At 45.7% G+C, this 25187-nt stretch overlaps 1 protein-coding gene across 26 annotated transcripts in view; it reads right to left on the bottom strand.

Annotated features, from left to right (window-relative positions):
- Nucleotides 1-1707: 1707 nt before the first annotated feature.
- LOC120808967 (neuronal cell adhesion molecule) overlaps nt 1708-25187 on the bottom strand; it is a 56535-nt gene continuing 33055 nt past the window's right edge. For 5 of the 26 annotated variants that reach the window (XM_040162358.2, XM_078083473.1, XM_078083472.1 and 2 more), the window contains 30 exons: nt 20912-21087; nt 19683-19788; nt 18916-19109; nt 18472-18594; nt 18020-18190; nt 17464-17520; nt 16214-16325; nt 15911-16095; nt 15667-15801; nt 15207-15350; nt 14991-15102; nt 14746-14912; nt 14198-14345; nt 13966-14090; nt 13626-13652; nt 12874-12975; nt 12259-12456; nt 12012-12082; nt 11611-11836; nt 11383-11498; nt 11081-11285; nt 10658-10780; nt 10156-10332; nt 9479-9514; nt 9017-9076; nt 8598-8717; nt 7403-7564; nt 6590-6721; nt 6082-6160; nt 1708-3760 (listed from right to left, as the gene is read on the bottom strand). In XM_040162358.2, the coding sequence (XP_040018292.1) occupies nt 3514-3760; nt 6082-6160; nt 6590-6721; nt 7403-7564; nt 8598-8717; nt 9017-9076; nt 9479-9514; nt 10156-10332; nt 10658-10780; nt 11081-11285; nt 11383-11498; nt 11611-11836; nt 12012-12082; nt 12259-12456; nt 12874-12975; nt 13626-13652; nt 13966-14090; nt 14198-14345; nt 14746-14912; nt 14991-15102; nt 15207-15350; nt 15667-15801; nt 15911-16095; nt 16214-16325; nt 17464-17520; nt 18020-18190; nt 18472-18594; nt 18916-19109; nt 19683-19788; nt 20912-20996 (3945 nt within the window). In that variant the 5' untranslated portion in view covers nt 20997-21087 and the 3' untranslated portion in view covers nt 1708-3513. Of the gene's footprint in view, nt 3761-6081; nt 6161-6589; nt 6722-7402; nt 7565-8597; nt 8718-9016; nt 9077-9478; nt 9515-9827; nt 10333-10657; nt 10781-11080; nt 11286-11382; nt 11499-11610; nt 11837-12011; nt 12083-12258; nt 12457-12873; nt 12976-13625; nt 13653-13965; nt 14091-14197; nt 14346-14745; nt 14913-14990; nt 15103-15206; nt 15351-15666; nt 15802-15910; nt 16096-16213; nt 16326-17463; nt 17521-18019; nt 18191-18471; nt 18595-18915; nt 19110-19682; nt 19789-20911; nt 21088-25187 lie in introns of those variants that run through there. The other 21 variants (XM_040162361.2, XM_078083476.1, XM_078083474.1 and 18 more) reach the window with 16 other exon arrangements.

Genomic DNA, 25187 nt, shown 5'->3' with positions numbered 1-25187 from the left:
TAAAGCTCCCAGGATGTTTGGAGACAGAACATCCACGCGTGACCATGTGACGGTCTCGTTCCCCCGTTGGAAGCAGATGGGAGGAAGACATAAAACCAGCCATAGATCACTTGAGACCAGGCTTTCCGCCCAGCAGTGAATCAAGGAGCTGGACTCAGAGGAGGTGGGAGCGGGTAATGGATGGGCAATGGCGGACGCACAGCCCACCCTGAATCCAATCCACTGAGTATTGGATGAGGAATGAGTGGATGGAGGGGGGGGGGGGGGGGGTATGGAGCGGCAGGGAGGAGGGGCAGGTGGAGTTCAGAGGGGTAATGGGGCAGCTGCCTGTTTGGTCTCAATCATCAGCCATCGACGGACAGATAATGTGATTCTGTTGCCATGAAAGTAAATAGCCGGAGCCTTTTACCGGAAGCATTTGTAATTGAGCAGTAGGGATGTCAAGGGAAGGCCAAACAAATTCATAGGCTGCCGGCTTACATTTATCGGGTAATTGAGTATATTGTGATTCGAATACAGTTAATATTTTTTTTCAGTGTGAAATTGCCTCCCAAGGATATCGACAAATGATTTGCCTTGCGTGACATTTCCTATTCAATGTTTGGGAGGCCTGTTGCTTGTTTAAAGCCATCGGTGTAATTGCCTGACATCACTAGGTGGCAGTAAAGTCAAGAGGAAGAGTCAAGTTGATGACTCCTCTTCCAGTAGCTGATCATTGCTGCTGAGGGTGACGCCGATGCAATCATCTTCCATAAAACTACCTTTGGCTTTCATGGTGGAAAAGGAAAAACTTCATCAAGCCGAGCTCATTAATATGCGCAGCGGCAATGCATCGCTGCTGTTATTGACTGCAAACCATCCTGCAAAGAATCCCCAAACAGCTTTACCTGGGAAAGTGAAGTCAAGTACTTGAACAGCTACGCTAAAAGTCCTCGCCAGAGGGAGAGAAAAGATTTCCCAGACTATTCCAGACTTCCTGACACCATCGCTGTGTTATAATGCTCCAGATGGCGAACGGGTCCCTCGCTATTACCCTGACAATATGACTGTAATGGGAGTGGAAGTGCCACAAGTCCAGCCAAAAAGATGGAGCCCAACTGTGGTCCCATAAGGCCTTTATGTAGCTGCTTCACACTAAGGAGACTTGTGTGGTTGTGTGCATTTGTACGTTTGTCTTCCTTTATTGTTCCTACAATAAAGTTCAGGAGCGGTGATCCCATCCCACTCTTGTACTATGTATTCCAGGCACGTGCTACCGGAGATGGTGTTGGTCCAATGCCAACACAACCACACTGACAGTGGTGGGAAGTCATTGGATTAACAGTGTATTGAATTTAAGCACAATTTGAAGGCACACTACTTGACAATTTCAATTTGACGCTATTACACAATTATTTCCCACTACAAAAAGTCTTCCTGCCCTTTATTTGTTTGACAGGTGTAGTTATTGCATTATATTATTTTTAAAATATATATAATAGACTAAATAGCTCCTCTAAAGCCAGATTTACATTTCTCTAATGGTTTCAGTTCAAAAATAGTTTTAGGCCCAAAGAAGTAAAACCCTCTTTTTTTCTTCAAAACAAGTAGCAGTAATGAGTTTTTCTGCCCTTTATACTGGGGGATTTTTTGTTAGAATAAATGGTTTTCATTGTACTCACTGAATCATAACTCACTGAACCAAACAACTGAGAGAAAGGAAGAAAGTTTTTAAATTTAATCGGATAATTATTTATTCATTCATTATATTTCCAGTAACTTCAAATTCATACTTGCACTAAAAAGGAGAAACTTAAATAAAGACAAAGAAAATATCCGTTAGTACAAATCTGTTTCTTAAATACAAAACCATTTGCAATACTGTCAGAAAAGGGCATCGATTTGGCAGTAAACGTCGACTGCATAGAACCAATTTAAATCAGAGTAATATAGTTCTGTGGATCAATTAATATTGTGGCTAAATACTACACGTTGTACAATAACCAAAGTCATAAACTCGCTGACAAGCAAATCAGAAAACGATCAAATTTATATTCAATTTTCTGTCCAGTTAGTTACAATGTACACTGTGCACAGCAAAAAAAGAATATATATATATATATATATATATATATATATATATATATATATATATATATATATATTCTACAAGTACTCTATATTTAATACAGTCCTATCAACAAGTTAAACCATTTCATGCACAATATTGCCCTAAAAGCTGTTTGTACCTGTACAATCAATTAAGGTATTTACAAATTCAACAGATATTCTACACGTCATTAAGAAAAAAAAACTTGATGCAAGTTAAGAGAAAATAAGTCTGGATTCCATCCAAAGGCCCTCAAGTGTAGTTAGTACAAGAGACCGATCTTTGCCTAAAAGGAACTGAATCATGTGTAGTATTCGCCCACTCAGATACCCATGCATTTGTACACTGCAGGAAACACGTTGTGCACACAATGACTGCAAACTTTGTGAATGCAGCAGACGTGGTTTTAACCATGTTTGAGTCTGATCCGATTTAGGTGCCCTTCTTGGAGGAATCAAAGCCAGTCCTGGGTCTCAAGGCATTGGGACATCTTTACAAAAAAAAAAGCGATAACAAGAGTATGTGAATTATTCCTTCCCCCAGAGTCCTGTTCTCAAGCTTATCTGATCCTTGCTTGGATGTGACTTCTGCAGTCACACTGCCGGCTCCGTTCCCATCGCTGGGCTCCGGGGAAGAGACTCGATGGATGGATGCTTTGGAGAAAAGGCACTACCAGCTGAAGGAGGGCTGCAGGGACCGACCTCGGCATTTCCCAATGGCCGGATCAAGCTCAATAGGTAGAGGTTACATGCAGGGCAAAGGTCATGAGGTCACATGACCTTAGCACGCCATGCAGCATTTCAGCGTCCTCCTTCATAGGTGCAGTTCCATCAGCCAACAGAGTGGAGACAAATGAGGATGCACCATTGCAGAGATCTCAATCATGGTTTGTGCACTGCCCCCAATATTTATCAGTTTACAGATAGTTCATTTCATATATATATATATATATATATACACACAGACACTGTACATTGGCCTTGTGCACTGATGGAATTACATGAAGGAAATGACTTCCTTTTATACAGATTCCAGTCCAAGCTTCTTTGTTGAAAAAAAAAAAACGTAAAAGTCATATACGTTAGACTTTGATTACTACTTGAACATAGTAGATAATATAATAACCTATGACAAAATCCAATATAGTTTCGCCGAGCACTGCAGAGTCCATAAGAGGTTTCCTTTAAGAATGATTCAATTGTAACTATAGAACTGTTGATTTAAATGTGGACTTGGAGCTACTTCATTCCTACATGCTGCGTAGGGTATAATGAGCCACAGGTCTCCAAGCGCCTCCATAAAGACTTCCCGGTGAAAACCTAAATGTCTTAGGTGACTGGTGTGTATTTCGTGTTGGGACAGCCCGCTAAGAGAGACGTGGGGGATCGAGGCGTCCGTGCGGCCCCTCGCGCCGTCCGATTGAGCTACACGAATGAGTTGAGGGAGTTCATGGTGTTAATAGGGGACGGGGCCTCGGAGCTCTCGTGGCCCCCGGCCGTCTCCCTGCTGGCGCTCTTTCCACTATACTGGCCGATAAACGAGCCATCCTCGTTGAACTGTCCGTCTCCTCCTTCACCGTAGTCAACTAAACTGTCGTCACTGTCGTCCCTCTTAACTGTCCCATTAGACGGCGTGCGGCTCCCTTTTAACGGTTTATGGTCCTCATTGTCACTGAAGGAGAAAACAACATGCAGGTGTTACAGGTGAGATGATGAGACAGATGCAACAAGAGGATTAGCGACTGTTTTAGATGGAGCGCTGCTTTTTTTTTTACCAAAATCTACTGTACGTTTTGGTTGTGGCGAAAGATACAAAGCAATAAGTTGATTTGTTTCTTTAGCTTTGCCCCTTTTCCAAAGTGTAAACTCAGCTCGTGAATACTCAACAGTGAACCACTGCGCAGGAAGCAAATTGGAATTTCGCTTGCTCCACGTCTATAAAACAGTATGAATGATTATTTGGTTTCCATCAGGCAACAGGGGAATAAAGCTCAAGCGGCCATACCCGTGTCCAATTCCCCCTGAAACCAAGTATGAAGTGGTGAATGTATTGTTTGACAAAAGCCCCCCCCCCCCCCCCCCCCCCCGGGGCCTGAGGTTTTGATGAAAGACAGGAAATCCAAGGCAATGACGTGAATAAAACTTGTAAAAGCAGCTTTCAGCCAAACATCCCCGGAAGCAAGCATGAGAAGAATCACAAATTGGCACAATGCACAAACAAATCTGCAAAGAAAGTTTTCTTTGTATATCAGATACATTCCACATACATGAGAGTTGAACATCAATGAGATAAGATCACAAAAGCCCTCATAATGATGATAAGTTTAAACATTTTGAATAGATACCAATCAATAAGCAGAAGTCTTTTTCAGGGGTAAAACTTGCACAGTTAATCCAGTAAGGACATGATGAAGGCTTTATGACCGAATATTCAACTCGATGACAGAACCTGGGATGCTTATACGTTTTTCTCCACAGTGACTGGACTGTCCACTGACCCCCCCCCCCCCCCCCCTTACCTTTCCTGAGACCCCCACCCTTTCGATCGGATGAGGATGATATCCTCACTGTGCACGCGCGCCGTGTGCACGTATAGTCTGCTGCAGTCCAACAAGAGCCGCTCGTTTGAGTGAATTGATGCTTTTACTGGCATACGGTACCGGTCAGTATACTCTCACAAAGGCACTGTGATATTTGTACGCTTTGTCTTGGGAATTATTGTCTGCTTTGCTCTTCGAGTCGATTTCCATGTAGGAGATCTCGACATGAGATAAGCCTGGTAATGTCAATAAATCCCGTGAATAAAAGCCACAATGACCTAATTCTGTAACTCTAATGTGGTGCTGGCGAATTGTCCAACATGTTTTTATAAAAAGAACATCTGTATCTTTTCTGCCGCTGACAACAAACACTATTTTTAGCAAGTCAGTTTCAAGCGGTTTTAGGAAATTGTTTGGCCTTTCAAAAAATGAATCATATAACATACATGTGATGTTTAAAAGAAATAAGATGTGGGTCTACAGTAGGAGTATTAGCTTGAAGGAAAACGAGCTGGATAAATGGCTACTGGTCTCATCCAAACAGCATATACCACCATACAAGATCCATATGCATCAATGGACCTTTTCATCTATATATGAACAATAATTCCATCCAACAAATTGCCTAGAGCTAATTTTCATGTATCAGATCGTCACACCATGCATGTCACATATTATATATATGTATCGATATGTTTTCATCACAGCATAGAATCCATCGAACACATTTATGTTTACATAATACAAAAACTAATAGCAAATATATAGGCAAGACCATTTTATAAATTGACGTATAAAAAAAGATGTAATAATAGCTATTCAGAAGTAAAGTGCTTCCTTTGTCTTTATTCTGCGTGCGATTGGAGAATCAGCCTGGACTGAGCTCTGGATAACGGCTGTAAGTCAGAAGAACCTTCAGCCCCACCAGGGTTGTGTATGTACGTGAGTAGCAACACGTTAAACAACAGGGTGATGATTAGCGTAGTTTGGAATGGGAATCACTTCAGCGTGTGTTTCAAATGATTCAAGCTTATATGTTGTATTAACAAAAGTCATGATTAAAGATTTAAAACACCTACAACCCCAAATTCTTTGAACCTGAAGAACCTTCAGCTGCTTAAACGACAAAACAATGTCATATCAAACACACACACACACACACAATAGAGTCCGACACAACTGGCATCCCGGGGATCCCCCAGATACCAGAAAAGAAGAGAAAAGATTCTTGTGCTTCGCGGTGGTCGAGGCTCAGAAGAGGGTCACTTCTTTTTTCTCACTTGTTGGTCGGCTGTAAAGGTTGAGAGGAGCGAGTGCAGAGCTCCAGCCCAGCCAGAGAGAGCAGGAGTGGGGGCAAGGCAAGGAGGGGGGGCGGGGGGCGGGGGGGGGGGAGGGTGGGTGTTGATGGGTAAAACGGGGCTCTGGGGTCTCCAGAGGCCGGAGCATCTCTCACCTGTATTCCCCAAAAGTACAGTCGTCGTCTTTCATTGGCTGGAACTCTGGGTCTGTGTGTGCGTCCTCCTTCTCTTTGACTGGCGGGAGAAGTGAGACACCGTCAGAATGCATGTAAGTCGTTTCTGATTTTTCATTATTCAAACAGTGGCAAACAAGCAGTAATGCAAACCAGTTAACCAGTTAAGACAAGAAACATTTGTTGGTACAACGTATGACACTGAAAACTCTCCTGATGTTATTCGAAAACACACCGCAGATCAAATTCGTGTTAATGCGTAATGTCAAAATACAACAAAATACGTTTTAGGGAGAATCAAATTGCAGCTGTGACATTCCAGGAAAATTTCTCTCATCGTCTTTTTGTCATTTTGTCACAAACACAAACTGCTATAAAAACACACCAATATCCCCCAAAGCATCACATGTCATCATAAACCAGTTGCAGAGATAATTGAATGGTAGCGAACAAAGCTTTTTAGTGTGGCTTTGTGTGTGCTTCTACTCACCAGGGTACTTTCCTCCCTTATTCCTCTGGATGAAGCAGATAATGAGGAGGATCAGGATGAGCAGAGCGATGGCACACATCAGGCCGATGAACCATCCCTGAGTGGCGATGTCCACCTGTCGGCTCGCCACAGCTGGCCGGAGGAGAGGAAGACTTAGCACGTAGGACGGGATGATGATATTTTCCTCCATTAGGACGGTAAAAAAGGCACATTCATCCACAATAGTGAGCTGAAGCAAATGTGTGACGAGCTCTCGCTCTCTCTTGGTGTCTATTTGTTAGAGGATTCCATCCGTGAGTGGATCATGATTGCGTTTTGTCACAGAAAAGGACAAATTCCATGTTAGAGAAGTTAGAAATATAGATTAAGCGAATGGTGACAGAAACGTTATCGAAACCACGTTAGTAACGTAAGGAATCCATCTGTCTCTCACATATATACACACAGACAGACACACACAGGTAACATAGGAGCTGTACGTATGGAGGTTTACCGTTGGTGATATTAGGAGGGATATTATACCACTAAACACATCTTCTATATGAGGATTACCAAATCTACACGAGGGACTTCAATTACGCTGAAATGAAACCACACAATCATGCACTCAGTGCTACACACTGTGTCTCTATGGCGACATGCCTGGCATTCAGAGCCACCACAACACATCTGTTAAAGCCATGCTAGACTGCATTATAACTACACGAGACTAATACACAGTAAACACACGGTACAGTGCAAGGCCAGACCAGGCCAGACCAGACCAGGCCAGACCAGGCCAGACCATCGGCCACCGCCGAGGAACTGCCTCACCTGGGACCGAGACCAATAGCTCATCAGACCGGTGGAGCGGCTGGTCGTGGTGACCTGTGGCCACCAAACGCACCCTATAGGAGAGGCCCCCCTTTAAGCCCTTCAGCATAACATTCTGAGTGCCGTTCACAGGCTCTTTCTGCCACTCCTCTTCACCTTCACCTGCAGGAGGGAGGTTCATGAAGAGAGGTACGTTTGAGGGAGCAGACATGTTGAAGGGGATCATGACATCACGGGATTATGGGATCTAACGTCTACGTCTGCTGACTTGGGATTACAATACAAATAATTCTGTCTATATTAGATTGAAGATGTTAATATTGATGGGATTATGGAGTTCTAAAAGTAAATAAGTCCATGAATTCATTATTGGCCTTGAAGTGGAAGCACGCTGTAACTTAAGAAAACACATTTCCCAACTTCAGCGGGAAAAAACACCAGTAACAGGACCATTTATGGAGATTCGGTAAGTTGCACAGCATGCAACACAAATAAGTTTCAAAACAACAGAAGAGGATGATAGAAAAACACACACCTGGTTTGTAACTCATTCATGTTATAATCTGTACAATTTACTTTCTGCATCCATTTCCGTCATCTGACTCTGCAGCCGAACGGCTCACGGACGGAGACGTGAGTGGAGGCATTCTCTTCATTTAGCTTCTCTTGTGTTTCTTAAGTTGCAGCGTGTGTCGAGCTCTCGGAGCCGCCATGGATGATACATGTGGTGATGATCGAACCGTGAAATGTGTTTGATTCATGATCACAGGATTATAACATTTTCTAAGTGACTGGAAACCTATGATTAGGATTTTCCCTTACTTAAGCAGTAGGTGTGAGAGAGCCATACAACAACAACAACAACAACAACAAGGTTTTCCATCCTCATTGCAGGTGGATAAAAACAATTGAGAGAGCTTCAGTCAAAATTGGTTGGCGTTGTTCTGCTTTTTATGATGTTTGTTACCATCATTTCCAATGAATTTGTTAATGGGAACTTTAATCAATAACAGGCCCAGTTAATTAGACGTCCGACCACAAACGGCCTTGTTCAGCACATCTGGGTCCACGTTGGCAGGAGCCAGCGTCAACGTGGCCGCCAATGTTTCTATCCACCTGCCCGTGCCAAATGTGAAGTAGGATTCTCTTGCCACCTATGTGTGGAACTGAAATCAAGGTGTGTTGCTTCGCTTACTGTTTGTCACTATGTATTCTACATAAACGTTTTGCTCGGGGCCCCAGTAATCCCAACTGATCAGGGTGCCGTCCTCGCCGAACGAGGAGCTAACGTTCCCGAAAGGATTCACGGTCCGCGCTGAGCACACAAAGAGAAGAGACAACCGTCAACATCGGTCTGTTGGCCACAAGACAGTCCAATAACTGGCAATTAATGGCTTTCATTTAATAAATGAGGTCCCGATAAATGCTCTGCGCATCACTGAATCTGTAGCCTGCACATTTCCCCTCGGTGGGAGTGTTAAAGGATTATCTTATCTTATCTTACTGCACAATAGCAATTCAACAGGAGGACACTATGCCAGCAAAACTAAAGAATGCACAAAGCTGCTCATGTAAATATCGGACGTGTACAGGAGCACACAGCAGTATCTGTACCCTTGGGGGGCGGACGGCGTGGAGGAGACGGTGCAATGGGATGGGGGGTTTGCGTGTTTCCTGTAGACAACATGGAGAGGGGTGAAGAGCGCACCACATACGAGACACACACAGAGACGCAAAGACTTTACACAGACGCTGAAGTCCTCATTCACAATGCACACAGCTCATCGGCATGCCGAGCCAGCGCTTGTCGTGCAGCGGGAAGCATCTCTAGCAGCCGGCGCGGGAGGAAGTGAGTCAGGGGCCAAAATCGCCCCCCCGAGGCAAAGTAAAATCAAAGAAAAAAAAAAGACACAGCACAGACTCATTTCATTTTATCACATGGCATTTAAAAAAAGGCATATTTAATTATTATATTTGAAGAGGGGCGGCGGCGCTCAATGAGTGCGTTGCCTGCGGTGGGTTTTGAAGCTGCGGCTGTATCTGCAAAACATGCACGAGTCTAGATAGGAGCGGTACCTGCGCCCACGTCTGCGCCATGCTGTGATATTAGAGCTTGTAGAGAGAAACAGGAGAAAAAGAAACAACACGACAGGGGTCACTGGGCCCCCCCCCTTGTGTCACAGCATGTAGCAGAAACAACATTGGTGGTGCTCGTGTGGAGTGATAGAAGAGTCGATTATGCAACAACGCAACCGGAGCGCAGTCATGGTCCACTAGCCGTGGAGGAGGAGCTAACTGAATGTTGCTAAATGCTAAAAATAAAAGATAATGCTACGGAATAGTGAACATCACACATGGTAGAAGGAGAACACACAACATTGGTCTGATTCATTATCCATTAATGTCAATTTTGGGAGTTAATTGGTTTATTTCTTTAGTCTTTAAGATGTCAGAAACATGCAGATCGTCATTTTCCACAGTTTAACTAAGCACCTTAAAAATGCCTGTCTTAGTCCAATGTAAAAACAGCAAATTTGGGGATTTGAGACGATGGAACCGGCAAATGTTCCATCGTCCAAAAATAACATTACCACCGTCATTAAAAAAGCAAGGTACTTAAAACATTTACTGAATGAATTATAGTGAACTGAAGCGTTGACGTCGTACTTTTTAAACATGATCCATAAATGAATTGCATGTTTGGATTTCCTAATCGACAAAAACAATTCGGGTCAAACAGTCTGCTCACGTACCTTCGTCCATGACGGTGACAGCTTCCTCAGAAATGGGCGGCCCGGCTCCCCTGACCGTTATCGCATTCAAATAAAACTTGTAGCGCGTGCTGTACTTGAGGTTGAGCAAAGTGAGCGAGGTCTCGTTGGCCGGCAGGGCCAGCTCCTCCACTGGGCCCAGCTCATTGGAGTCATTGACTACAGGGATGGAGGACGGGTGGTGGGGGGTTGGGAAGCAGGGGGGTGAGTAGAATGGAGGCGTGAGGGGAGGGGGTCGTCAATGATAAGAAGGGTGGGATATGAAATGAAAACGTTTGGGGCAGAGAGATGAGGGGTTCAGGAGCAGAAGACGGGAGTGACAGAAGTCGATTTGTTAATTTGTGTTGTAATTTAGGCAAAATAACTCTTTGTGCTACTTGATGACGTTTCCTGTGAACAGGGTGACACTACAAGACAAAACAAGAAGAACATACAAATGTAGGAAACTACAGAGATGTAGAGGTCCTGAAGGGAAGAGCCTCACCTGGCTGATATCTGAGGGTGTAGCCAGTGATGTGTCCATTACGCTCATGAGGAGGACTCCATTCCAGGGTCAGAGAGTCCAGGTTGGGGTTGCTGACCCGCAGAGAAGAAGGAGCACTCGGCACTAGCAAAAAACACACGTACCATTGGACATTAATATTCAATATTTGACATTTTTATGTTCTTCAACTTTCTCTGGGCTCAACTCAAAGTCTTAAACGGGGAGAAGATTAAGTGGGATTTAATGATATCACGACTTTGAAGCTAATCGAGTGCGATTTGGAGACTTGAAACCTCAAGTGCTCCGCACACACACACACACACACACACACACACACACACACACACACACACACACACACACACACACACACACACACACACACACAGTCAGCCTCTCACTAAAAAAAGAAACTCGTCTCACCTCCTTCGGGTGTCACAATCTGATGGTTGGGGCTGGGGGGGCCCTCCCCCTTGCCGTTATAAACCCTGACATTGAACAAGTAGAGGCTGAAGGGGTGCAGGTCGGGCAGCATTCTGCGTGTGTGGTTCCCACTGAAGGTCAGGATCTGGCTCTTCACAAGGTGGGGGTTGTGTTTGTGGAGGCTGTGCTCTTTCCAGTAGTACACCTGTTACAGTTACACAGTTAGCATACAGTAAGAGTTGTGTGTCTTGTGGTATGTTGGACTGATGCACATGTTACTACGTGTGTCCTTGTGGACGTACCTTATATCCTTTGAGGTGTCCTCGTATTAATTTAGCGGGCACAGGATCCCAGTGTACCTCTGCCAGAGTGCTGTTTAGCAACACGGCCTGCACGTTGTCTGGAGCGGCTACCGGCACTGTGCAACAGACAAGCAACGGCTAAACACACGAGGGAACGTACCGAGGAAACCATTCACCGCGCCAGACGATTGCACATTTTTAAGGGTCAAAAGAGTCGACGTGACTCACAGTCCTCGCCGGAGTAGCCGTGGGCGACAGCCGGCTCGGGTCCGGCCCCGTGGTCGTTCACTGCCTGAACCTTTAGCTCATAAGGAACGAATGTGGGCGTTCCAGACACAACAAACTTGGAGTTGTTGGCCACCGTCACTGTGGTCCAATCGCTGTCCACCACCTTCTGCCTCCACATGACTTTGTAGTGGAGCCCGGGGCCGTTGGCCTGCAGGCCCGACAGCGGCTGCACAGGAGAAACCAGTTTTAAATGGAACCCAATAACTGTACAGCATGATGTATGTGGTCTCATAAGACCAGGAAGGATCGCACTTCACGGCACTAAGATACGTTTGTCATGGGGCTCCCTGGACAACATTTAAGGCTTCAGGAGTTAAACAGATGGCTTTAAACTTTATTACCTTCCATGAGATTACAAGATTATCATGTTCTGTTCCGAACCCCTGGACACCTGTTGGGTTCTCGTCCGGAGCTAAAACAAATAAAGACAAAATGAAACGCTATCTCACAGGAAACCTTAAAACCTTCACTAAGCCTGATGCAAACGCCTTCTCACTCGTTTACTGACAAAACTGTCATGAATTAGAAAATATAATATAATAAACATAATATAAGTGGATTATTTGTGTCACATCGTGGCATTTGTACCTGCAGGTTCTGTCTTAACCATCCTGGAGGGGAAGCTGGGGCGGCTGAAGTCCACAGCGTTGAGGGCCAGCACTCTGAAGGTGTAGTGGATGTAGGGGGACAGCTTGAGGTGAGCCGTCGTCCTGGTGCCGGGGACCTCGGTGAGATTATGCCAGTGACCTCGGTGGTGCAGGAAGTCTTCATACTGGATCAGAAATTCTGTGTAGAATATTCAAAACGATGGTTTCGTACAGAGCCGGGCACTTGACAGTATATATATATATTTATATATATATATATAACCTGTACTTCATTACAGCCTCCTTTACATTACAGCCTTTGGTTGTTTTTTATGTTTTTCCAATGAATTTTCCAGACAATATTTTCTTCACATATTCAATGTAAAAAATGGAATCAAAGGTGAACTCAGCGATTTGGTTTTGCACTGCTAGTCCGTGTATAAAACAAGCTCCAAAAAGGTTTGACCTCACAATTCCCATAATCTTTAATTAGAGCCCCCTACATGCCCACTTCTTTTAATTGACATGACACAATGTTTTGCCTTTGGAAGATGACAAAACTATATTCATATGTGAACGACAGATACACCCTGATGCAAATACACTTCAGACATACTTTGAATAGGACTGTTATGTTCATCCCCTGGGATCCAAGTCAGCTGGACGCTCCTCTTTTTCTGGTCCGTCAGCTCCAAGTCAGTTGGGGGGTCGGGTCGCTCTGCGGGGGGGGGAACAGCACAGGCAGCAGCATCAACACACAGTTACAGTTTCCCGAACGTGGAGGGTTCATGCCACGAGAAGCAAAAAACAAAAGAGTGTGACTGGTTACATATTTGTTTCTTGTATCATAAGAGTGTCGGTTTAACAAAGCCTCTCCGTTTCCTTACGTGTGATTTGTGCTCTGTGACACACATGCAGATGCTGCATCATGCAAATGAAACGCCTGATCACTCTGCATGAAATAGAGTCTCGGGCTCATCAGAGAGGTTAAACTGATGCTCATGTTTTGGAATTGTAATGATCTAGTGAAACGCAAGCTTGGAATGAATTAATCACGAAGAAATGGCGCATTTGAAAAGAGTCCAACCGGCGCTTTCTGCAGAGATCTGCTTTCTGAATGATCTTGGTATGAGTGATTTCTTACTGCCTTTTTCTTCTAAATGTTTAACATGTAATGCACTCACACTTTGTGCACCTTTGTCAAAATGGAAAAAACATACCAGTAATAAAAAATCAAAATAAAGACGTTGAGATGAAAATAAATCAATATAACGAAATGCACAAAAACGCTGTGATTGTCTTTGGGCGACAACATGCTTCACTTTACAAAAACATCCATCTGCGTGCTTTCGTGTTCCCCAGGTTTACCGTAGACAACAGCTGGTGTCGTGGCCTCTGCCGGGGGGTGGGGGGGCCGGGGGGGGGGGGGGGGGCAGGAGTGAAATTAGGGGTTTAGTGTTCAGTCAGCCATAAGAAAACAAAGAAGATTATCTGACTCGCTAAGAAGACAACAATCCAATATTCATGCCGCCGACACGGCAGCTGACTAAAGCCGTCCTGACCCTCTTAAGTAAACTCTCAGGCAATTGACCTTGAAGGGCTCAAAGGTAATCCGTGGTGTCAGTTTTTGGGGGAGGAAAGAGCTGAGTTGGGCAGAAGTTTAAAGCTTGAACCATTTGAATTTGAGCGCCGGCGAAGCCGAACATACCGACGACAGTGAGCTCGGCGCTGGCCGAGTCGTGGTCCAGGGTTGTGTTCATGATGCAGGTGTACACGCCCGCGTCGCTCTCGCTCACGTCGACGATGGTGAGGCTGTCGGAGTCTACGATTAATCTGCGAACAAAGACGTTTTACAGACCGTTCAGCAGTTATCAAATCCGTTATCATGATGCAGACCGAGCTCGGGCCTGAGAAGTGACCCTTCAGCGGGCGGCTCGGACCTCTCGTCGTCGGGCAGCTCTCCGTCGTCCTTCAGCCAGGTCATGGTCGGGATGAGCGAGGGGTCATGCTTCACCTTACACTCAAAGACGGCGGACCTGCCCAGCTGGACCACTTTGTACTCCGGCTGCTTCAGGATGCGGGTGGGCTCTGGTGGGAGAGGAAGTATCGGCCTCATCAGTGTCAACAAACACACCGCATATGTTTGAGTTATTATTATTTTGCTAACAAAAGATTTTTTTCTTAAACGATCAATAACCATTTTGGTGATAAAATGTCCATTTTTGGAGAAAAGCAATGTAATAAAAAGTAGTATATATTTCTCCAGGATTTATTGTTTAAAAATGTTTTTTTCAATTGACTTTTCTCGTGGATTGTCAATTAAATGAGGGCTAATTTGAGGGGGAATCATTGGTGATTCTTTACTTTATCTGAGGTAACATAGGCACCGTAACCACAAATGTTTCACGCATTTACTTTAATAGTGATATTGTACTTTTACCACGAACATCCTATTGCAATGGCATCGTCTGCTCTCCCTGGGTCTCACCTTTGACCTCCAGATAGATGTGATTCTCGTAGATTCCGAGGCTGTTCCGGGCCACACATGTGTATTTGCCACTATTGTGAGCCTGAGCCGTGTGGATCTCTAGAGTCCCGTTGTCATGCAGGACGTAAGGGTCTCCATCGAGGGTACTGGACCGACTGTCTTTGAACCTGAGACGGAGAAGCAGCCGCTGTGACCTTTTGGAGCGGCACACAACACTTTCCTGGGTTAAAAGGTCCTCAACTCACCATGTGATTTTAGGGATGGGCGACCCGAAGGAAGCGCAGTCTATGGAGGCCTGCCGGTTTTTGATGACCTGGTAAACTTTGTTGTTCTGTGTCAGCACTCTGGGCGGCTCCGCTGCAGCATTTACCACCACGTTATTTATCACGCTGCGGAAATCAATGTGCACGGAGAACAGAGATGCACTTCTAATAGAAATGGATCTCGGGGAATGAACTTACAGAGCACATTGACGAACGCGTTGGACAGCAGGTAACCGTAGTCGTTGGAGACATTACACTGGTAGACGGCGCTGGACCCCGCCTGCACATCGGTGAAGATGATGGTGTCGTCCTCCACCTTCCTGCTGAGGTCTTTGGGGGAATCTGTTAGTGGATAACAGAGGTTACGGACGCAACTTTGAATTCCCCACGAATCTTATTGAGAAGATATTTTCTCATTTATTTTCATTCATTTATCATTTAAAATGCACTTAAAATAATGTCGGCTGCTCTGCGTTGAAGCAAAAAGTTCAACCTTTGGTAGAAATGTATCCTTGCTTTTTTTTTCTGCCTCCATTGTAGAAGAGGTGAAAATATAGTTTAAATCACTACTAAAAGTAAGATGGCTGAAATGGTGTACAAATAATGATGTGAAATGACACCAGCTGCTTTAACACGAATGAGCCCCACAGACACTCACTCTCGATGGGGATGCCGTTCATGGCCCAGGACACGGAGGGCTTGGGCGTCCCGCTGGCCCTGCAGGTCAGCACGCTGCTCTCTCCTGGAGCCAGGACAAGGTTCCTGGGGGCACCGCTGATCCAATATGGAGCAGCTGAAAATAGAACCGAGCGCCGCAGAATTAATCACCGAACGCACCGTGTGCATGAACCCATCGTGAGACGGGGCCCGACGGGATGCGCCGCGCTGCATCACGCACACACCTTTGACCGTGACGCGGATGGTTTGGTGCACCGAGCCCAGCGGATTCCGGGCGGTGCAGCGGTACTCTCCCGCGTCCGACTCCGACACGTCCACGATCCGCAGCGTCTTGTCGTAGTGCAGGAAAGACGTGCGCTTGGTCGGGAGCTCGCCGCTCACTTTGGCCCAAGATATCTCAGGGGTGGGCCTGGACTCAAACAGGAAGAGAGAGAGAGAGGCGGGCGAGACAAAAAGAGATGAGGACACTTGAGCAGGTGGACACTCGAGGCTTCCTGGGCTGCAGTAATAGCGGCGTCTTCACTTACAGTCCTTCGGCGATACACTCCATCTCCAGCACCTGTCCTCTCAGAACGGTCTTGGAGCTGGAGGGGCCGGACGGGATGAGGAAGTTTGGCTTCCTCTCATCTGCTGGCTCTTCTATGGTTGCACGCACAGATTCACAAAGAGAACCATTAGTGAGTGATCCAGGCCTTAGACGGACCCTTCACAATCACAATCCCTTTCTTCTCTTCGGTATAATGTAACTGCTCTCCTACAACTGGTCTGCAATGAACGGGCACGCAGCCACTTCATTACAAAAGCCACTCGCATGTTTTATGGTTTGATTGCAATTTGACTGTTATGTTGTGTGTAATTGCAGCGCTTTCTGAGGGTGTTTATGGCCCTCTGGGGTCATTATATAAACTGGAATTCATCCGATGTGGAATGGAGAATTTGAGACCCAAAGATCTCCTTTCTGCTACAGAATTTGTTAAGAAGTAATCAGCTACACCAATAATAAAAGATAAAAAACTTTTGATGATGATGGTAATTCATTAAAACCATGTCATGTGAACAATACAACAAGAAACTGCTTGCGTGTTTGGGGATAGAAAATGTGGGTTCAAGTTCCCGAAAAGACACAAAGAGAAATATATTTTGAACAATTTGAAAAGAAGAGATATGAAAATGATTACAGAGAGATTAACAAATAGGTGTGCTTTTAAAATTACGTAAGCGGGTAAAGAGAGATTTTGAAAATGAAAATGGCAGCCAGCTGTTTCTAAGGACAGGCAAAGAAAAAAAAGAATTTGAACGTATCTATACTTAAAAGAGACGTATTAAGCGCCAATGAACTGGTTATCTTTATCAGAAGACGTGTAATACACGTAAAGTATTACTTAATCACTCCATTTTAATTAAAATGCCGTTCTCAGACCTCGAGTCTGCACAGATGTTGTTACCAGTTACGTAATCAGCTCAGTCGACATTGGGATCATCATGCAGTGCCGGTTTGAGAAGCTCACAGGAGGAAGGGAAGAGTTATCAGAGGGAGTTTTGATTGGAAAGAGCAGGAGGGGCAGGAGATGGAGATTTAGGCGTTTAGTGGGACACCATTAAGTTTCAAGCTGGATGTTGGTGGGTAAACACCAGAGGGTGCCAAATCAGCGAGGGGGGGTGTGGGGGGGGGGGCATCGGGTGATCCGGGAGAAGGGTTAGTGTTAGTGGGTAGAAGCTAGAGTTTGGAGCTCTACGTTGGAAGGGGGGGTGGACACCAGGGGGCGCCAAAACTCACCACTAAATAAATCAGTGTCATTGTAAAAAGCTGCCATTGTGTCATTGATTGCATCCACTGCAACACAACAAAAGAATCACACACGCAACAAGTTGAAATCAGCAGGCAAATGGGGGAAAAAAAAACACAACAAATTAACATGAGTGTTCAGAATCAAAACCAATCTTTTTAACGTCTCAAAAGTCGGGCGATGAGTAATGCTAATCATTCATAAGAACTACTGAAGCCTAAACGCTAAACGCTTCCCTGAATGAGAGCCGCCTTTGTTGTTGGTGGAGAGTGCGTGTACAGAATAAAATGAACGGCCGCCTGGCAGACAGCGCTGGGAGCCATGAGAGCTCTGACAATGTGTCTCTTCAGTGGGACGACGACCACTGGCGTCTCCCAGGACGGGATCACAGATAGGAAAGGCTGCTTGCCTCCTACGCACTCACACCAGCACATACTGCAGCAAATGAACGGGCTCTCACACGGGCACATTACACTCCTTGCTCTCCAGGGATGCTCCCTGATTGCCCACGCGTTCACTAAGTCTCTCTCTCTCTCTGTGACTTACGGTTGAGGACCTTGACAACGATGGGTTGTTTCTGCTGGATGGTCTGTGTGTACGGGAAGCGGGCGTAGCAGATGTAGTCGTTCCTGGAATCCTCTTGGAGCACATTGGAGAAGTACAGGTCTCCGTTCAGGGACTGGGACACCCTGGCGCTCTGCGGCAACCTCTGGAAGTCTGAAATGTACAGCAAATTGGATCATGTTGGGTAAAGTGGGCCTTTAATCAACACATTTAATGAATCAAATAATAATTGACTAATTTAGTGTTATTAAGCTTAATTTAATGACCATTAGCGGCCTTTGGTGCTCAACATTAACAACACATTTTCCATACTAATGTTTGTAATGTGAAAGGAGCCCGGTCATAGAAAAGAACACTGATGGGGATTTTGAGCAGACACATTAAGTGTGTTTTAATGCAGCCAAAAGGTTCACTTCTATGACAAAAGAGCTCACAATTGTCCATCCAGAATATAATGGGAGGAGGGAGGCCGGCAGGAGGTCGACACCGCAGCACCAGAGACCTGCCCTCCGAAATGACGATTGGATCGACTCTCTCCTTGGACCACAAGGGGGACCCTGCATCGGTGGGACAAGGACACACAGTCGGAAATTAAAGATGGGCAGCTAATGGACTGTCGCCGACATGAGGACAAATGGGATGAGGCAGAATGAGAGGGATGATGCCGAACTCAATAGCAATTTGGCAGAAGGGGAAATACAAAAGGGATATTCGCTCGATCTTACATCCTACAGGCAACTTTTACCTTCCAGCAGAACTCTTAAGATGGAAAAGGCAACTTAAATGTTAGAAAAAGAAAAGAAGAAAAGAACGATGAGAGAAAGATGTGACATATGCATGAGAAAAACAGATGACGTGATAGACGGGCCTGTACTTACTGGACTGTTGTACGACGATGTTGTTGGAAACAGCAGTTCCGTGTTTGTTCCTCGCTGTGCACTGGTACACAAACTCGTAATGCTCGGCCTTCGCTCTGCTGATGTCCACCACCAGGGTCCCGGAGTTGGGCTTCATGGTCACGTTGGGGTCTTCATCGATGTCAAAGTGGGTCCCATTTCTGGTCCAGGAGAAACTGAGGTGGGAAACAGACCAGGTTCATGATAGTGAGACAAACTGTGTTATAATAATCGCACTGAATAGTGCGTCTTCTCTAGTTCTTTCCTTGTGGTTCATTCTGGATAATCTTTACTCCAAAATCATGAAATAAAAGGCCCTGAAAGGCTCCATCATCTTCTTAAAATAAGTAATCCAGTCCGACATGCACTCATTTCCCCTGGTAAGCAGAGCGCACTCATAGGAATAAAAGCACACACACACACAGTCCTGGTAAAGCGTTTTGACTGTAAACTCTAACATTGATTTAATGTTAAAAGAGAAATTGAAGAGAAATTCATGACAGATGCGTTTTAAAACCACCTGTCAATCTCTTTTGCAGTCGCCGGGCTTCACTTCTTCAAAGAGGTGTTTAAGGGTCACACACAAAGTACGAAGTACGGTGCGTTTGCTCGCAGTGTTGGTGGCAGAGAAATAATCAGCTACAATCAACCATTGGAAAGGGCAGCGAATTAAATCCCTTCTTTATTCATCGCGGCTTGAATGAACCACCAAGTGTACAACTCCCGTTCAGAATGAAAGTGACTCGTACCTGGGGTGAGGCTTGCCCTTCGCCTCGCAGTGGATTATAATGTTCTCCCGTGGGTCGATGATGTAATTCTTGGGGGATTGGTGAGTTATGGTCGGTGGCTGCGGCACTGAAGGCGATCAGAAACAGGGTGATATTTAATCCTGACCTTTTACTGCATAACTACGCATTTTTCTGTAGCTGCGTTGACCACACAAGCAGCCATTACCAATCACATGCAGACTTACCACACTGAATCAAACCAGACGGCTGTTTGCTGACAGACACGAAAACGCTCTCATAATACGAGCAACAGCAAAAAAGGCCCATGCGGCACGTTCAGGTACATTTCCCTTTATTGTAATGATCCAAGGCGTAATGTATTCCTGTCAGTGCTGGGGAAATAACTAATGGACTATGACAAAACAAGTGATACGCATGCTTTTAGCAATAATGATCTAAGGAAAACACTCTGCAGAAACACAAAGAGCAAACGGAGAACAGATCAATGCATGCAATATGTTTGAGTCCACTCCAAATCACACAACTTAAAACAAAAAGAAGACTGAATATAATACAAAAAAAAAACGTTTTTTTAAAAACGGCAGAACATCCTCCGCAGTGAATGCACACTAGTTCGGGACTTACATCCTTCCAGAACTTTAGTGTTCCCCAAGAATCAGCAAGAGAAACATTGTGATAGTAAACAGAACGAGACATTAGTGGAAGAAAAATATCTCGCTGCATTATTTCACCTTCAAACACGCTGTAGTTTAAACAATGCCAGTTGCCAGATATGCAAAACCTCCACGCAAACAGTATGTGGACGATCTACTGCAGCAGAGTGTTCCACATTGTAAGGTACTAAGGAGGAACAATGTTTGTTCTAAAAACCAAGAGAGCATTTCCTGCAAAAATAACATACGAAAACAGGAATTGGTCCTCGATAATTATTTCTATAATATCTTTGTCTTCGAACTGAAGAATATTTAAACACTTTAGGCAAAATTCCTATTTACTTAATCGGCAAGAAGTACATGAAATGCCTGAAGCAACCTGCTGTTTGTATGCTAAATATGATCCTGAAAACAGCTAATTAGAAGAGTACAGTCACAGTACACATACAAGTATGTTGTTTTGTCCAAAATAACGCTCCAAATCCCAAACATATTCAGTTCACTGACTTGGTGCATTCGTGCGTTTACACCCTCTTAGCTGTGGATCGTGCTGTGGTGTGCGTTGTGTTGCCTTACGGTCTAGAGGCACCTCCAGCGCGGTGGCGAGGTGCACCAGGAACAGCCCCAGCAGCGCCGCGTCCATCCTCCTCCTCTCCATCATCGGTGTGTGACGTGAAGGTCTGCGCCCAAATACAGCAAGGCCCCGCCTCTCTGCTCAGTCACGCCGTCTGTGGACACGAGCTCCTTCACAACTACAGGGCGAGAGAGAGAGAGAGAGAGAGAGAGAGGAAGAGGGGGCGTCACAGAGGAGCAGAGAATACTGGGTTGGATAGCACACCCCGACGCCGCTTCTGTCAGTCCTCATGCTGACTGTGTTCTGTTTTGTGACAGAGAGAGACACGCGTGGCTCTGGCCACAGATCAATGCTGGTTTGCCGTCGCAGTTTGTCGATCTGTTGCGCTCCAGCGCCGGCTCACTTTGCCCACCGCCGTGGCCATCGATGCCACTGGGCCTCTCTGCCCCCGTCGATCACGTCAGCCGGCAGATGACCTGCCATGGGACGGAACGCGGGGACTTTCCACTTTGCTCTCAGCTTCGTGGGTTGGATTGACTGACTGAGCCCGGGGGGGGGGCGGGCGAACTGATCCGCAACGAGGTCGGATTTCAGGCGGCGAACCATCGTTCCGTCTGGGAGACTCATCAGCAGATCTCTGTCATCTCAGTGGACGCCCTTCACTGACGAAAGTGGTGTCAAGTTCAACGGGGAGTTCAAGTTCAATCAAGGTGACTTGTTCACAGGTTTTCCAAATGGTGAAAGGCTAATTGGCTATTGATTAACTAAATGGGGTCGGGGTTCTATTTTCCTTTGTTACACAATACAACCCAATTATGCCTCCATCACAACATCAGTGCGCGCTGTGAATAGACTGGAAACAGACATGTTTGTAGTGTGCTGACATCTTACTCCTGTTGCCAGGCAGCTCAGAGTCGCCGAATCTCGCCTCCATCCAACCAGCAGCAATTATTTAGAGACTAAGCTCGAATGAAAGCAAAATGCTAATGTTGAAATAATCACTGGCAGGGTCATCAAAGCCGGCGTGACCCCGTGATTCAGAGAATAACTCTCAATTTAATTCATACTCATCTGCATAATACAGCCGTGCCTCGCAGAACGGAGCAGCACAATTCCTTGTCCTCGCGTCAGTGTGAGCGCAGCTCACAAATGACCAGCAAAGCGGGCGAGACGGAACACAGCGGGAGTCTTTGAAAAGCTACAGCACGACCTGTTTCCGCGCTGATCTCCTGCCTGCCTGTCTTACCTCGGGCCTCCGTTGGCGCAGTATTAAAATGTCACAGCTTCATTTGGAGCTCAGGCAGACTCATTTGCTGCGTTATCAGGAAAGAGCACACTATCAAATTCGGAATGCTAATGCTGGTTATTGTAAGAGAGAATCAAACGGAGCCCATTAGGAATGGTGCTGCCTGTGTGTGTGCAGGGGGGGGGGTTCAGGGCTGCAGAGAGCCGTGTCTGGGACCAGAGGCTAGATAGTTAGACCCAGGCCTGGTTCTCCTCTGGGATCTGATGTATTTGTTATTGCCGCCCTGCGGTCATGATGGGCTCCGGCGCCTGGTGGCACGGGAAGAGGCCGAGGCTGCCCCCGGCTTCCACTACACCTCTCCAGGGAAGCCGTGTATCATGTCAAACAGCAGTGCGCGATGGGCCCCGGGCAGCCAATCACACGTTGACATTGACATTAAAAGATCCAGGGAGGGAAGCGAGGGGCTGATTTCAACGGGCTGAGGAGGAGGGGAGCAGAAAACCTGCAGCACACACAGTCCGCTGTTCTGCAGTTGTTCATGTTCATGCAATATCCACCGATGGCAATACGCTATGCATTGCATTGTTATGATTTTCTCTGTGTCATATCCAGTTGAATTTAAGGAATTTGTTAATAGGGGTATAATATCGGAACATGGCAATGAAAAGTCACAGGTGAAGAAAAAAACAAACAAACTGAGGAGCAGAATAAATCTGTTAATTATACGTGTTATGGTGAAACTCGAAAGCCAAGTGATTCTTATCTGGAAAGGAGCCAGGGCTTCATCCAGGATTCATTTCCCAATTTAATGAGGTGTAGCAGCTCAGCTCAAGCCGGTCAGCATGTGTGTGTCTACGTGTGCATATTTATACGTGTGTGCCTGCATTCACTGGCGTGCTATAAGGAACCCTTACATCGCTCAAGTGGGGCTCTTAAGATGTGAAACTAACCACCGGGGCCTGAACATCCTGCACGACCGGCGAGCTTACAAATGATTTAGCTAAACTTAAAGCGCTGTATTCAAGTTGTCAATTCAAAAGCCTTCACTTAACCGATGTAGCATGAGGCGGAAGCTTGCAGAATGAGTGTATCCTGAGTGTCTGAGAAGAAGACAACGCAGAACAAAGCCCACTTTTCGATTGAATGTACGATTCTTCGAGGGGACGCGCAATCGGAAAATACCTCTTGAAATTGTTGAACTTCCTATGCATCTCGTGCTGACGGAACTGGAAAAGCCAAAGTCAATAAAGCTCACTCGGGCACAGACTGCTGAGGCCGAGATAAAAACACAGTAGTGTTTTGAGTGCCGTGCCGAAAGCTGTCAGACTGCTGATGAAATCAAACAGATGTGTCTCTTAGAAACATGGCAGGTTGCTTCCAGCGAGGAATATAAACTATTTTTCTAAATAGAAGAGGCCAAGCGCATGACAAACAGAGCTACTGAATCACTTTAAAAAATCGACCTACCTTGGTTTTTATGAAATGATCAAATGCATGCAAAACCCCCAAAATGACCTTTAAATGTCACCACATAACCCAATCAGCTACCAGTGTTAATTACAGTCTGTAACTGAATACGACCACCTTCACTCGGGACTTGGTGTTCTCTGCGTTAACTTTGTCCGTGGAGAAAACACTCACTCATTCAGACAATTACTCCATGTCATTTTTTCAATGCGCAGCTACTTCACCATCCAAAAGCAAATTGGTTTTGTGCACATGTGAGAGCCGTAGGACATTGCAGCCACACACACACAGACAGACACACACACACACACACACACACACACACGTAGGCAACATATGCACGCACGGCGGCTGCAGAACGTGGGGGTCAGGACGTGTCGGAGCACACAGATGGAGCTGACGGGGGCACGAGCTCTGGAGAACTGGAACACACATCGTGTAAATGAATAGCAGTCAGGAGGGAAAAGGTCCATTTGAAATTCTCTTGCAGCAACAGATAATACTATCCTCCATATCGTTTAATGCAAAACGCTAGTGAAGGTATTGCCATTGTCTGTGCCAAACAACGGTGACGAAACTCTGCAACACCGACAGAATCCCTTCTGTTGCAGCAGCATTGTGCACAGTTTTAATATCTATGATGAAAGAAAAGTCCTTCTCTCGTGCCAAGCACCCTAATTAACTCCTATAATCAGTGGTATTGATGGATCAGGAAATGGGAGGTGGGCGTCGAGCCTCGGTCTGGACTTAATGGAGCAGCAGGGATCCGCTGCAGACGGCTGAATGTAGGGGCACGACGACGAGAAGGACTCGCATTCAGAAAACGGATGCGCTTTATTTTCCCGCTGCAGCTCAGGATGCCCCCCGCACGGTATTCGCGGCCGGGGGCTGCATGCCCGTATCTCTGTTCCGTTATCATCGATGGGGGAGCGGAAGGTTGCTTGAAAGGCCTTGATGGAGAAGGAGATGGTGAGCAATTCCTTCATTTGGTTAAGTTTGGAAAATCACAATCATAATTAGCCCAGAATATAATATATTGTTATATGTTGCACAGTCTTCAGTTGCTCTGCTATGGATTCACAGTTAATGTATTTGACATTAGCCCACTTACATATACAGCCAGGCTGAATGCTCGGTAGCTTTGACTAATACCCCTCACAGGGCTTGTATACGCAGCTACGCGACCACAATGGTAAATTCCCTGGGCCGGCTTCGGCGTGCTTTTCAATAATCCTCTCATTAGCTTTTATAATTGGGGGACCGTATGCAAATAATTGGTGTGGTTAACATATGAATTGGGGTCTTGTTGTTCAGGGAGACCCCACAGCTCAAAAACATCCCGTCGGCCTTTCATCTGCGCTGTACAATGCCGGACAAGCAAGAGAAGACCTGGTGCACCGTGAAAACGGCCCCGTCCGGTCTCTCTTTTACTGGATGTTAACTGCAAGATAAAAGTAGTTTTGATACGTGGACATCTGAACCAAAGTAGTTGTACAAGTCCGGATTAAAAACACCTTCACCAACCATGTGTTACCTTAAAGAAACCTGGTTTGGGGTTTGCCTTT

This window comes from Gasterosteus aculeatus, chromosome X (assembly GCF_964276395.1).
Source record: "Gasterosteus aculeatus chromosome X, fGasAcu3.hap1.1, whole genome shotgun sequence".
In the NCBI taxonomy this organism is placed as follows: Eukaryota; Metazoa; Chordata; class Actinopteri; order Perciformes; family Gasterosteidae; genus Gasterosteus; species Gasterosteus aculeatus.
This window is presented reverse-complemented; position numbering and strand designations above follow the sequence as displayed.